This window comes from Crocodylus siamensis, chromosome 4, assembly GCF_052110815.1.
Source record: "Crocodylus siamensis isolate JL-2025a chromosome 4, ASM5211081v1, whole genome shotgun sequence".
Taxonomy (NCBI): Eukaryota; Metazoa; Chordata; order Crocodylia; family Crocodylidae; genus Crocodylus; species Crocodylus siamensis.
This window is the reverse complement of record NC_143398.1, coordinates 199594769-199610529: the sequence shown is the minus strand read 5'-3', so window position 1 is coordinate 199610529 and position 15761 is coordinate 199594769. Positions and strand designations below refer to the sequence as shown.

The 15761-nt window shown below is 41.5% G+C and overlaps 1 protein-coding gene across 1 annotated transcript in view; it reads right to left on the bottom strand.

The window, feature by feature from the left end:
• The window catches only part of CCDC141 (coiled-coil domain containing 141), a 180316-nt gene that overhangs the window by 134757 nt on the left and 29798 nt on the right, over positions 1 to 15761 (bottom strand). Inside the window, exon 3 of the mRNA XM_090041708.1 lies at positions 3610 to 3801. Within this exon, the coding sequence (XP_089897834.1) occupies positions 3610 to 3801 (192 nt within the window). The remainder of the gene's footprint in view (positions 1 to 3609; positions 3802 to 15761) is intronic.

The window sequence follows — 15761 nt, the reverse complement described above, 5'->3', positions numbered from 1 at the left end:
GATCATTCTTGTCATATTAAATTCTGAAATGCAAGGAGTCTTTGGGAAAATCTTTTGAGGCAGATACAATTTTCAGTGCACTATTTTGAAGATAATAGCAAGTAGTAAATTTCAATTAATGAATGTGATGGCATGCACATTAATAAACAAGTTATAGTATGGTAGTAGTGCCATGATGGTTAAGGTTGAGACTACCTACTATTTAAACAGATGATTTTTCTAGGTACTCTAAAATCCACAGGCTTTCTCAGATTGTCTTGCAAATTGTGATGTCGAGGATTCAGAACAGAGTTGGTGGTCTTAGTATGAGGTTGTTTCAGTAAGGGGTTCTTGAGAATCATGACAACATTTTGTCTTTTTTAAAACTCCTTTTTGCACATATAGGTGGGCAGGGCTGCATGGCCCTGGGCAGGAGGGGATAGGGTGGATCAGCCAGGATGGAGCTGTAGGGCTGGGAGAGAGGGGAGGCAGCAGGCAGGGGGTCTGTGCTGGGATGGGAAGAGTGGGGCCAGAGGAGGTGGGAAAGGCAGCATGGTGTGGGTGGTGGTGTCAAGATATGACAGGAAGAAAGTAGGTGTCAGGACAGCACAGGGACATTAGGAAGGGAGCAGGAGTACCTGGAAGGCTAAACCAGGCACCCTGCCCTGTTTGCTCACAGAGGCCTGTACCCTCTCCCTGGTGGCAAACCCCTTCCTTTAAGAGCCAGGAATCAATCTGCAGCCTGCCTAGCAGAAAGTGTTCTGACAAGCTCTACTGTGCTGTCAGGGAATGCCTCAGCCTTTATCTTCTCTATTAAGAGCAGGAACAGGAACAGCTAGGAAAACCTCCTTAGGCACTGGGCTGAGCTGCCTTTTCACACAAAACTAAATCATGCCCCACTGCCTTTGAGACAGTTTTTCCTGACTAGAGCTAGGTCCTCCCCCCGGCACATGTTTAATGCCCTGAGGTGAATGCGACTACTTAGGTGCTGAAATTCATGCGCATACACGTGTTTTTTAGAAGATCTGGATTTTTTTTTTCTGTGTCCTGCGTGTTTATGACAAGTCTGGCAAAATAGGGTCCTGGTGCTAATGAGTTTTACCATAATATCTCTGTAGAATAATTTGGCATGTGTGCAATCTCATTATTGGGAAGTCATCTTAAATTCAAGGTCATGTTGGATTTGGGTAAGTATGGTTTCATAAATGAACTTAAATAATGAGTCTGCACCTCAAACTGATTTAATCAATCAGGATTGATCTCAACTACAGGAAGCCATCATAAAAAATATTTGGGGTACAAGTTTGCACAGCAATGTGGTTTTGAACCAAACTGATGAGCCAGACAAAATGTTAGTGCATGCCTTCACTCTGTATTTCATGGTTGTCAGATGTTTAAGTACAGATGCCTTTTGCCATTTTAGAAAGACACTAAGCACTGCTAGCCAAACTAAGTGGTGAGATTTTAGACAGTGACTTAATGATGTAGCTTATGATTAATCAATTGAACAAATCTATGCATCCCCAATTGCTGATGTCTTTCTTCTGTAAGAGAAATATTCAGTAAAAATTATTAAAGCCATTATTAGACCCCCAGATTCAAACACTCTTGAACTTTGTGTCAGGACTCAGATCAGGATTCCAGTTTTGTGGTTGGCTTTCATCTTTACAGGTGTGACCCCAGACCTGATCACATTACACTTTTAGTTGTTAAAAGAACAGTCCCAATTTTGCAGCTTAGCCTTGTCTCTAGCAATGATGCCGCTAAATTAAGGCAGAAGAGATCATTAAAGTTCACATTTGAACTTGTGTAATCAAAGGTGTTGAAAACTGTGATGAAATTAAGGCATACAAAAAAGAAGCTCTCTGCTTTCTCTGTCTCGTCACATATTCTGCTCTTTTTTATTTATCCTATGAAAGAAATCCATTAAGCGTCAACATTTGAGATTTGAGTTGATTTTCACTAAAGAATATCCTTGAGATAGTGTGTGCTTTATGATAACAAAAATAAGTTTATACATAATCACATATTGTCATTTAAAGAAAAACATTTAAAAAAGAAGTTTCTAGAACTCCTATTTAAATCAACTGTATTTCCCATTTGCTTCAAGATATAATAGACATGATTCCTGGCCCCACTCCAGCTGCTTGTATAGTTCCAGTGGCACAGAGAGATTTAAAGACAACTCAAAAAATCCCTTGAAAATTTTCTTTGCACTACTCTGGTGGTGACAACTCACTTGAGTGTGCCCAGAATGAGAGAGCGATAGGACACCTTTGCATCTAACTTATCCCTGGATTTTGGAATGACTTTTGGGAATTGCTGGAAGCTAACCATTAGCAGCAATTCTGTGGCTTTTCTAATTTCAATATATGGGGGCATGGAGGGAGGAAAGGAAACATGTGCTATGGAATTTGCAGTCCCAATCTGCAAGATAGTGGAGATAATGGAACAGGGGAAAATATGTAGGGAGAGGGTCAAGATGGAGTATTTATTGCTAGGCCCCTTTCTTCTAGGACTTGAACTTTATCCCCTTTTGCGTGCTTGCACCATATGTTTATATATGTGAGCACACAATGCCTGGACAGGAAAATGACTACTGAGGAAGCAGAGTGGAGACAACCATACAACACATTTGAGTGCACAGCTTTGAACTTCTGGATTTAAGAACTTGTCCATAATGCTTTCACATAATAAAACATCTATCACATCAGCACAGTATCTAGCCCAAGTATTTGATCCAGACTAATTTTTCATTATTGTTGCTATTTGCTTGCCAAGTACAGCATTATTTGGAAACATCACTTCACTATAGCTATTCAGCCTAAATGATATTTTGTTTAGCTTTATCTTGAAGTAGCCAGAGAACAGAAAAAAGGTGTATTTGGGGATTAGTAGCTGGCCGTTCATGAGTGTGATGAAGAACTACAACAAAATGGAAGAACAATAGAATAAAAAGCAGGATTTGAGATTTGCAGCTAGTAAAGTGAGCAAAACATTGGCTTGCATCCATAGATGCTTCTCAAATAAATCCCAGGATGTCATTCTCTCCTTGTACTCAGCCTTGGTGAGGAGTATTGCATCCAGTTTTGGGCTCCACAATTCAAATAGGATGTGGAGAAGCTTGAGAGCAGAGAAGAGCCACACGCAGGATCAGAGGTCAGGAAAACAGACCTTATGATGACAGGCTGAGAGCTATGGGGCTCTTTAGCCTGGAAAAGCGAAGGCTCAGGGGTGACCTGGTGGCCACCTATAAGTTTATCGGGGTGACCACCAGGATCTGGGGGAACACTTGTTCACCAGAGCGCCCCAAGGGATGACGAGGTCAAATGGTTATAAACTCCAGCAAGACCATTTCAGGCTGGACATAAGGAAGAATTTCTTTACTGTCCAAGCCCCCAAGGTCTGAAATAGCCTGCCATTGGAGGTGGTTCAAGCACCCACATTGAATGCCTTCAAGAGAAATTTGGATGCTTATCTTGCTGGGATCCTATGACCCCAGCTGACTTCCTGCCCTTTGGGTGGGGGGGGGCTGGACTCGATGATCTTCCAAGGTCCCTTCCAGCTCTAATGTCTGTGAAATCTATGAAATTTGTTTCTAATTTAATAGCTTTGGTCTTAAATACAAACCTCCAGAGCATTTTCAAAAAACACTGCAGTAATTTTCAGAAGTTTCCTTCGCTTCTCCAGCACAATGACGAGGGCATCCCAGGCATCCCCAAGAGTCTCTGCCATAGCATCATACACCTGGCTTTGCTCTTTGTTCTCCTCTGCTGTCTTGTCTGCTTCACGTAAAAGATCCCATACTTGGTCTTCCAAAGACTGAACAAGGAAAAAAATTATAAAGAAATCTATAACTTCTGAGTAGAATTCAATCCAGCATGATTTTGGCCTAAAGATATTAGAGGTAGACCTTATGAATTTCTCACAACTTTTCTATTAATGCTATATTTTCAAAATTAAGTACTGTATTAATAACAACAGGTGAATGGCCATGCCATTAATGAAACTTACCTCTTTGAATTTGCTTCTGTACTCAAATATAGAATCTCACATATGAGGCTTTAGTGAAAAAAAATGTTCAGGGTATCTATTGCTCACCTTTAAAATGTATGTTCAAATATGTTTTCAGTTACTTGGATATTAGTCTTTTTGGAACCTGGTGCATGCTTCAATATTTTAAATATTCATTTATTAGGTCATCATAATGCTATTGCTTCCTTTGCTGTGTTGAGAGGAAAGTATGTAATTAAAAAAAAAATCCAGAAGGTATGTTATTCAGCATAAATGGAATTTGTTGCCAACTTCCATACAATCAAGGGGTGATTAGATTCAATACACACACATATTTTATATAGAAGCTCATTGAACATGTGCAATATTTTCCAGTTCTACTTGCACATTGTTTATGATGAACCACAGAACTACATTGTTCAGGTGATCACAAGAATGGGTCCAGTGCGTGTTTTCCTTTAGTGTTTTTGCCAGGAAAAAGAGAACATATGGGCAATTTGCATCTCATGTTAAAAAGTGCAGAGTGTCTAAAGAATTGATTAATGCTTGTACTATGCATGTTTTTTCATTTTGGGTCTTTATCATAAAAATGGATTAATAAAGTGCCAAATTTCTGCTGTTATTACAGGTGTTACCACAAGAATGGATAATGAGAAAGGAAATCTATATTAGGCAAATGAATACCTATGATAACTCATCCTCATGAAGCACACTCTAATAAGAATAGAAGATAGGAAAACTTGAAATCCTCATGACAGAGAACAAACTGAGAATAGGAAATAATAGAAAACTAATTCATTACTGTGCTAAGCACAGGACCATAATTTCCAGGTTCTCCCTAGATACCACCCACGTACTCTTTGTGAAGATGAGAACCAGGCATTCATTTATCCTTCCTAAAAACAGTACTTTGGGAAACACTGTATACATAGTATAACTCTTATTCCTTAAGAAAAAATTAAAATAAAGAATTTTAGTCTATTTTAGTACAAGGTAAGATAAAGAAAAGGTCAGTAATTTTTCCTTGGGCTCTAAAAAATGAACTATACATAATCTGATATTGCAAGAAAATAACAGGCATAGGAACAAATCCAACAAACGTTCTTTGAAACCAATATTGTTCAGTACATAGAAATATTCAGTTACTAGTTTATGTTCTTTTCTCAAATATGTGCTAGTTTCAGTGATACTTCCATTTTAAAGTACATAATGATTGTGTAAAAAAGTATTTCCTTCCAATTTCATCTATGGAATGGTAGAAAGGGACTGGGAGCATTGTAGTCCTAGGGTGAAGTCCTGTGTTATACTTAGACCATACTAAGGGCACTTAAAATGCAAGCATCCACACATGAAAGTTCATTAACTCATACTAAGTGTCCTCTAAGTGTCATAAAGCTACGCCACTGTATAGGAGAGTTAACTCTGGCCCATGCTGCCTAGCTTATGTTAGGATAACTTCAGTCTGCTCTGCAGAGATAAAATGAGCAAATTGCAGTTCTCCAGCATCCCAGGATGCACTGGTCTCACCCCCCCCCCCCCCCCAGCTCCCTCCCTCTGAGCAGGGATACAGCTCAGATGCCCTGGCTCCTACTTGTCAGGCCTCTAGTGGCAAGCCAGAGCTAGGCAGGCAAGAAACGGTATTAATACTTCATGTGCAACTTCCCACAGCACATTCTAAATTTAACACCACTTAATATTGCACAAATTTAGTATAATCTAAGTGTAACATGTAACTTCACCTTGACTCTGACACTGGCTTCTTCAACACCATTCAGCCAATAACCATCCTGTTTGTCCTATTTTCTGCATATAATAATAATAAAATCCAGAAACTTTTATTCTTTATTTAAGCAGAAATCCCATTGATATCCAGTTATAATTTTGTCAGGAACATCAATGCTAAACTGCCACTATGGTAAAACTCACTTGATACCAAATGTGTTTCTCCTTCATTATTTTGGTGTGAAATCTGATTCAGGCCAGGCATGACAATTATAAAAGGCCTTAAGGAGTCAACATCTTATTATAACATCTAACTTAACTTTATTGTAATAATACATAGTCACTTACCTCACCGAAGTTTGGGGGGGACAATAATTACTTAATGTTTTTAAAAAAAATGTCTAATGCAGTATGCATAAGCACTATTATTTGTAGTACTAATAAAGGGGAATAATGGTTTTTATACTGCAGACATTATAGGGCTATATGATTAAATAAAATTTAAAAACAAGCTTAATCAAAACAATGTTAATAGTCTGGCTTAATGAGCCATTACTAAGTGTGTGCAAGTTTTAAAAGAAAATTCATCTTAGAAGGCAATCGCCAGAGTAATCTCTCAAAACGACTTTCTTTGTTTTTCTTTTACTGGCTTGCACCATTTCCTACATTATTTTCATAGTGACACAGCTATGTAAATAATGTTGCCTATGAAGTCTGAACCTGCCAAAGCATACATACACAGAAACATGCTAATGCTTCAGTGCTGTATTCAACTTAAAATATAAACTGTCTTTCCTGTGTGAACCCCAGAATGTCACCTGTGCTCAAACGTTCCAGGTCAATGTATAGAGAAGGTTTACATGGTCCTTAAAATCAAAAGGAACAAGAATCTCTTCATATCAGGCTGTCAGAGCTGTCTAGGCTAGGGTTGAAGGCATGTCTACACAGTTTCCCTCCCAGTCCCAGGCCCACTGCTGACAAAACACACCCAACCTACTAACTCCCACTTTGGTGCACCAGACCTCAGTAATTAGTCAGAGTAGATGGGTCGAAAGAGTCCTGAGAGCATGTCCTGGAGCTGCACTCAAGCTTTCTGTTTCAGGACAATCTAAGACTCATTTTAAGTCTGCTCTGAGCTATGTGGGGCCACTCCTGATCTACCTACTTAGCCAAATTGCTTGTCTCTGGTGAGTGGGAATTAGTGGTCAGAGTTCTTGTCAGCAGTGGTCCTGTGGTCTGGAGGGAACTCTGACATCTAGCTGCTGTATTAGTGCCAGTGGAGAAGGCTTGCTGCTGGTGCTGGGGAATAGACACCCCAGGGAAGGCCGCCATTCTGGTACCAACACTGAGATAATGCCCGTGACTGGTGTTCTGCTCATTTTCCCTTCCCAGTTATACCAGTGTAGTAGGGATAATTGAAAATGTTCTCTCACTGAAACATGTTTACAATGGGAAAGTGGCTTTTTAACAAAATGGAAAATTTTGGTTAAAAAACTGAGCCCCAAAGCCAAAAAAACTAATTTTGAAATTCTGCAGTGGCAATCTTCAGTTTTGCTAAGATACTTCCTACTCTTATTCTCCTCTATTGGTTGGGCTCCTTGACCAGGCTGTATAGTTAGGAGAGATGTTAGGTAAGCTTTCAGGCAGAAAGCGGTATGCTTAGCTTGTTTAACATTTCTCCTAATTATACAGTTGTTCCATGTAAAATGTCACCAAAATAATCCTTGCCTATGGCACATCATGGAAAATGCAGTCATGCCAGAATACCCTGAAACCTTAAGGAGAGTGAGTAATGTATACTACAACTCTCCTGATGCACGAGGGCAATAGCCCTATGTCAAAATTTTTGGTGTTCAGTTGAAAGTTTTCTCTTGAAAAAATTCAGATGATATTTTTTCCAAAAAGATTTCCATGGTGAAAATGACCGTTTTCCTACCAGCCTGAGCATCTGCCCTTTTCTCCCTGACAACAGACACAAATTGTTTTTGAGATTTACACACTTTAAAATTTCTTCACTGTCAAGTAGGAAATAACTGAACCAGGGGCCAGGTGATACCCTGAGCAATCCACATATCATAAGTGGTCTTGATTGTGATCCTGAGAAAGTTGGTTCCAAGCTGTGGTAGGGTAAGATATATTTCCTTTGAAATAAGTAAATAACTGCTGTAGGGCTACATACATTTATCTGTGTTTATAAAGAGAAGAACCATGGCAAGCTACTTCAAACTGTAGGGCAGCTGTAATCCAGCCTCTTAGATACCAGATAAGTTACCTATGGAGTGCATGGTTAACTTAATTTCTGGTACCATGAATCTTCATAGGAACAGAAGATTAAGCGTACCAAGGGCAAACTCACATTATTAATACAGTCACACTCCCAGTGTTGTTATGTAATGCTGGTAATATTGTCCGTTAAATTAATTTTGGATTATTTCATTTTAATGCTGCTAATTATGCTAATACATTTTGTTCTAAATTTTGCATATTGAATACTAATGAATATATTTTTTAATGGAAGCTATTTGCCAATAGGTAAATGGTGCACTTAATTATTATGTGCTCTCTCTTTAGAGAGAATAGTTCAAGTATTCAATAAATATATTTTAGTTTGCCAATTTGTTTCTAATGCCAGCTGTTCCTGTTATAATTCATTACATTTCACAGAGTAGAAGCAGAATCCAGCATTTATGTTCCTTCAAAACAACTCCAGATATTGATAGTCAAGAACTATCGTAAAACCACAACAAGCTTTTTCAGAAGATGGATTTAAAGGGCTATCCCACTAAAAATGTAATATAAAAAGAAGGCTTTTGTTATTGAATATGTACTCAAAGACAAATTGCCTATTATCTCAGATTAGTATAAATGGTGGTAGCATGAGTATGGTCCTAAATTGCATCAATATGGAAATACTAGCAAATTGCCCATGAAGAACGATGAATGAATTTCAAATAACAAAAACAAACAGACAGATTTTACTTTTTATATTTATTAAATTATTAAATATTTATAAAACTTAAATAAAATAGGCTGAAGATTTGAAGATACCAATCCCGTCCTGCACTTGCTCTTGTCCAGTGGGCTGAAGGTGTACCCCCCATCCTGCCGCCTGGCCTCCGCCTGCATGCCTCTTTCCTGGGCAAGGGCAGCCGAGCTCCGTGCCCTGAAACAGCTGCCCATGCGCCAGCGCTTCCTCCGCACCACCCCCTGGTGCCTCCTTCCCTGCTAGGGACTTTGGACGCCACCACTACTTGCCCGCTGCCTTGCACCTCTGCCCAACTCCTGCTTTTCCTCAGCTGGCCCCTCCCTCTGCGCTCCCTGCCATGCCGGGCTCCTGGTGCCTTCCTGGGAGCAGTTCAGTAGAAACAGCCCTGGTCCCTGACTTCTTTTCCAGTTCTGAAAGCTGGAATCATTCTACATGGTCACTAAATAAATATTAAGGTTTAGCAAAGAAATTTCTCTCAAGACACAAATGTTGTCTCCCTTACAGTCTTCAAGCTATTCACATTTAAAGAGTGTTACAGACAGACAGACACAAACAGACAGACAAAGTCCTTTATATATAGAGATTTGCTAAAAATGCCCAAAGACTTCTGCCTATAGATACATAGATAAAATATTGCCTTCCTCTTTTAGCTAACTAAGTCTGTTCAAGGCAAAAACATTTTAGGCTAGAGTTTAACACACAAACTATTTTATGCTTGAAAAAACGTGTCCAAGGAATTCATGACCCAAGAAATAAAACATAAATAAAACCCCTATAATATTGAAGAATAAATAGGCTTATAAGTTGTACTTATTTTTGATGGTCTCCATTATTGGTAAATGAAGAAGTATGAAGAGAGCAAGGGAGGAGAAAACCAGCCAGTACAAGGTCCACTTGAAGGTCTGACTGGTGTTCATCATTCCTTTCTTATCATCTCAAACCCATCCACCAGAAAGTAGATGGTCAATCCTAAAAATGGATTGTCCATGTTGTAGTAATTTGGTTGTTCGTGACACCACCTCTCAGTTTTAACAAATCAAATCTTGTTTCTAATATAACCTTCCATGTGCCCTTATACAGTGAGAAAAGATGTATAATTAATCTATGAGGACTTCAACTTTTGTTTTTAGTAAATTATTTTTCCTTCACAATGGCTTCATTACACAGTGACAGAGTCATTGCATTCGGTCTTTCTTTAAGCAATAGGCAAATCAAGCTCTGTACCCTAATACTTAGTTGATACTAAGGTTGAGATTCTCACTCCTCACAACAGGGAGTTGTATCCAACCCAGGAATATTTATTGATACAAGAATTGATGCAGAAACAATAAAGCTGTTTCATGTGGGCATCACAGTCTCACCTGAATTAATGTTCCAAAAACTATTCAAAAGGTAGCATGTTTCTCTACTATTTTGGTAAAAATGGTTTCTTTTCACAAAATTATATTTACCTCTGCTTTTAAATATACATTATGTTTTGGCACTTAGAAGCTACATCTCTGTAACAAAATACCATTTAGCATCCTGAGATATTTACCTAATGCTTTTGTGGCATAGAATTATCTCATTTGTGCAGAATTATAGATAATATGAGGTCACATTTCTACAGCTAAGGGTGGTTGCCATCCCATCTGCCTGGTTGCATGACCTGCCCACATGGGTCCTAAACCTAGCCACGGGTGCAGGTCAAACTTGCTGGGTTGCCTGGGCAGAGGGCCAGGTTCATTGGCAGCGGCTGCTGTAAGAAACTGCTGCCAGCAGGGCTGCTGGGAAGTGAATCAGATCCAGGTAGTTATAGACCAGTCAACCTCACATCAGCCCCTGGAAAAATCATGCAGCAGATCCTCAAGGAATTAATTTCTAAGCACTTGGAGGACAAGCATGTGATTAGGAATAGTTGGCAAGGATTTACCAAAGGCAAGTCATGCCTGACCAACCTGATTGCCTTCTATGATGATATGAATGGCTCTGTGGATGTGGGGAAAGCAGTGGACATGATATACCCTAACTTTAGCAACACTTTTGATATGGTTTCCCACAGTATTCTTGTAAGCAAGTTAAGGAAGTATGGGTTGGTTAAATGGCCTATAAGTTGTGTAGGAAGCTGGCTGGATCATTGGGCTCAACAGATAGTGATCAATGGCTAGAGGTTTTGCTGGCATCCGGAATCAAGTGAGGTACCCCAGGGATCAATCCTGGGGCTGGTTTTATTTAATATCTTCATAATGAGCTGGACAGTGGGATGGAGTGCACCCTCAGCAAGTTCATGGATGACACCAACCTGGGGCGGGGGATGGGGAAGAGCGGGGAGTAGCAGATACCACTGGATGTTACGGTTAGGATTCAGAATGACCTAGACAAATTGGGAGACTGGGCCAAAAGAAACCTCATGAGGTCCAACAAGGACAAGTGCAAAGTTCTGCACTTAGGATGGAAGAATTGGATGCACCGCTACAGGCTTGGGACCAAGTGGCTAAGCAGCAGCTCTGCAGAAAAGGACCTGGTGGTTACAGTGGACAAGATGTACATGAAAAAACAGTGTGCCTTTGTTGCCAAGGAGGTTAATAGCATATTGGGCTGCATTAGTAGGAGTGTTGCCTGCAGATTGAGGGAAGTAATTATTCCCGTGTATTCTGTACTGGTGAGGCCACATCTGGAATACTGTGTCCAGTTTTAGACCCCCCACTACAGAAAGGATGTGAACAAGTTGGAGAGAGACCAGCAGAGATCAACAAAATGGGGAGAGGGCTGGGGCACATGACTTCTGAAAAGAGGCTGAGGGAACTGGGCTTATTTAGTCTGCAGAAGAGAATAGTGAGTGGGGATTTGATAGTAACCTTTAACTACCTGAAGGGTGATTACTAAAAGGATGGTTCTCAATGGTGGCAGATGACAGAACAAGCAGGAATGGTCTCAAGTTGCAGCAAGGGAATTTTAGGTTGGATATTAGGAAAAACTCCCACCAGGAGGGTGGTGAAGCACTGGAATGGGTTACCTAGAGAGGTGGTGGAATCTCCATCCTTGCAGGTTTTTAAGGCCTGGCTTGACAAAGCCCTGGCTGGAATGATTTAGTTTGGAATGGTCCTGCTTTGAGCAGGGGGTTGGACTAGATGACCTCCTAAGCTCCTTCCAACCCTCATTTTCTATGATTTTCTATGATTCTATGATCAGTGTTCATTCACTTTTACATGTAGGAATTGCCCCAGCTGTCCAGTGTAGACAGCAGAGGGGCATTATAAGCAGATGATGGCATATCTGACACGGGTAGCAGTGCAGGTAAATGAATCTTGGATGTCATACTCATAATTCATGTTATTTGGTCTAGTGATGATGTGGTCTGTGTTGACCAGGGGGGCACAGCTGTCACTGGGGCCTGGAACAAGGTCTGGTGCCTTGGTGAGAAGAGGAGTTAGGTAGTCTTGCAGCCCTAAGCACCAGGGGGTATCTGATTCTCCTCCCAAACACAGAGAGAGAGCAAACAGCAAAACCAATGTTGCCTTGAAGTGTGTTTAGGTTTTCTCCAAATGAGAACCTATTTATTCCCTCCAACTGGGGACCTATTCATTTTCCCCAACCAGGGACGTATTCATTTCCTCTAACTGAGGACCTAGTTTACTCTTTAATAAATCAGCTATATTGAAAATTATTAACTCCAAGCATGCACATACTGTAGATATAATCTTAGCAGTTTCAATAATCTTAGCAAGATAAAATCTTAGAAAGCAAGTAATTGTATAATACCAGTTTTAATAATGTGTGACTTGGGAGCTGGCCAGACTTCCAGAGTGGGCAAGGTTCCTTGAAGAAAAAGGAGATATCTTCATTCCTTAGGCATTGTTGGGGTGAGGAGAAGGGAAGAGGAGGAGGGGAGGAAAAGAAAAGGGGGGGACAAAGAGAGAGTCAGGAAGGGAAAAGTGGGGTAATATTTATAGTACCTTAATCACATAGCTCCCAATTAGGTTAATTTTCTGTTTTTCATTAACAACTTGGGGTTTGTCTTCACTTTATTGTTTTTTTTCTCTTCTTTTTGGTACCAGATACTTGCTCCAGATATGAGTGGAATGCACCATAACAAATCCTTTTATCCATAACAGGTGTTTTTATCATCAGACTCTTGCAGAAAAACAAGCTGCATCAAACCCTTTTCTCTATAGAGAGCAGGTTATACAATTGCATTATTCCATGAATGTACTCTTAACCTACTTATGTCAAGGGTGCTCTAGGCCTGGCAGGTAGGTCTAAGGGACCATTTCAGTCTTGTCAAGCATCAAAAGGCTGAACTGTCTCCACAGTGTGCCGATAGAGAGATGTTTCTTGAGTCTGGAGGGCCACTATCTCAACCACACAGATGGTCCAGTAAAAGATATCACCCACAAAATCCTTTCCTTTCACGTATTTCATGAACCATCATGGCTGCAACATCACTCTACCACTACCATGATCAATGTACTTACTGGTTGCATCCAGATGACTGCGCACGTGCCTTTTGCCCCATCTCAAACCCCTTTGAGATGGGGCAAGAGGAATGTGTGGGAACAAAAAAATGTTCCTCGTGCTGCAAGTCTGCAGTGCAGGGAAAAAATTAGACCCCTGGATACCCCTGAGACCCCAGACCATGCCTTGAGGCAACCAGAGGCTGAGTGCTCCACCGAGATGCTCTAGCTGCCAGAGCGTCTCCATGGTTGGCCCCTAGCCCTGGTGCTGAAATGCATGGCCTGCCAGGCTGCGTGTTCAGCACCAGAGCTCCAGTGCCAGTAAGGGGTTGGGGGGCTGGAGAAGGGGTGAGGGGACCATGAGGGGGACCCCTGCCAGCTCCTCCTGCTCCCCCAGCCCCCCCATCCCTGCTCCACCCAGCTCCCCTGAACCCCCGATCACTTCCCTGCCCAACCCCATGCCCTGCCAGTCCCCCTGCCCCCCCCAATCACTTTTCTGCCTGGCCCCTCCCCCCATCAGCATCCCCAACCTCCCCAATCACTTCCCTGCCCAGCCCCACCCCCTGCCAGCTCCCCAGATCCCCCAAACCCTGCCTTGCCCAGCTCCATCCCCTCCCAGTCCCCCAACCCTCCTGACCCCTGCCCCAGCATCCCCATAGTTTAAAAACAAACAAACCCTGGTACTTACTGACAGCTCCAATTGCTGTCTGGCTGACTGGGACCCTTCCTGCACAGTGCGGGGCAGAGGGACAGCCTTAGCAGCTCCAGCCCAGGCCCTCTTGCCTGCCACTGCCCTGTGTTGCCTAGGGGCTACTTGCCAGGAGGCCCTGGAACCACCCCATTCCTGCTTCTAAGGTATGTAGAAGCTTTTTCCCCATTTTTTTCCTGTTTTTCTGTTTGGTTTTTTTAAATGATGGTGCCTGGGGTTGCGGGGGTAGCCATGAGGGGCCTGGGGGTGCAAGTAGGGGGGTGAGGCTGGGTGGGGCAGCCATTGGGGGGGGCTGCAGCAGCTGGTGGGGGATGGGGCCAGGTAGGGCAGCAATTGGGAGGCTGAGGTGGGGCAGGTGGACCTCACAGCAGGGCTGGTAGGGGTATGGACCCCTTCTGTGGGGACTGAATCCCCTGCTGGGTGGCCTAACCCCTGTTGGGAGGCTGTAGCCCTTATGTGGGGACCGTATCCCCTGTTGGGGGGCTGTAACCCTTGTGTGGGGGCTATAGCCCCTGTGGGTGGGCAGCAAAATATATATTCATGAATTCATGAAACATGTATTTAGAGTTCACTTTAGTATTATGATAAGAGACATGCTTTAACACTGTAGATCTATCAATAAAACACTGTCCAACTGATTGCTGTCTCTGTCTAACTCTCTCTGTCTTTATAGTGGTCTATAAAGTGATCTACCACTATATAGTGGTCTACAATAAAAACATGCTTAATAAGTTATAGTTGTTCCATCTTGAACAATAAATATAGACTGATCAGTTTTACTTTAATTGTGTTGTACTTCCAGTTTAAGGGTGTGCTTTCACTTTGTGTGTGTAACACTTATGACATGTAAAGACATTTACTATCCTGGGAGAAAAAGCCTGAACATCTGTACATTTATAGTTTCTCGTGGGACAGCACCAACTCTCCTGGGAGAAACTGAGTGTCTGTAAGAGGCCTCAGTGAGTAACTTCACTCTGGGTCCAATTTGCAGTATTTTCAGAGGGCCCAGACTAAAGGGTTAAGCAGAACAGGCTACTTTTAGAAATAGTGTAGGATAATGTTGAGTCAATGTGCAGGAGGCATGAAGTATTGCTGCTTTGCAGTATCTATTCTGTGGATTACTATATATTTTAAGTATGCAGTATGAACAGGCACTTTCCTAATACACATGAAGATGGTCTCTATACTGTGAAGCTCATAATTTAAGTAATATTTTATAGCATGCAAAGTCTCTAAGATGTGCAGTCCAGAATCTTGTATGAGCACGAAGTTCACTGAAATAATATTAAGGAATTAAAAGGAAGTGAAAGATGGAAAGAACAGCCTTTCTGAGTTCTTGTGATCATGCACAGAAATCTTTATTTTGGCAAGTTGCTACTAGTCAGATGAAAATTAATGGTTCCAGTTTCAGTTCCCATTTGTGAGATATGTAATAAAGCTGTACCTCTGCCCCCCTAGTATTTACTCTCCAGAATTTTGGATGAAATTAATGCTTAATATTGCATGCAAATCCCTCCTGCTGTATGTGACAGGACTACAGCAAACATCCAGTCAAACAGCTTCTCAGCATAGAGGATACTCTTTCTCAGCTTAACTCCTCTGTCTGAACTGTACATCTGATTTTTAGGTAGGGTAAATGCCCTGTAATATTTAACCATTTTTTTTATTTGCCTCAATGCTGTTTAAGGCAATGATGTACTGTGCCCACACGTTGTAAACAACTGTGTTTAAAAACTGTATGTGACTTCATATATCCTCCTATAGACCATCTGCCAGTAATCTATCCACCCCACCAGGAAAATTTTGATTTCTGGCTGCCTAACAAATACAAGCTGCTGCACCTGCATGTCAGATAAATGCAGCTCCATGTCAACCACTTGCAGTGCACAACAGGCAGAGACCAATTGCTTTACTAATG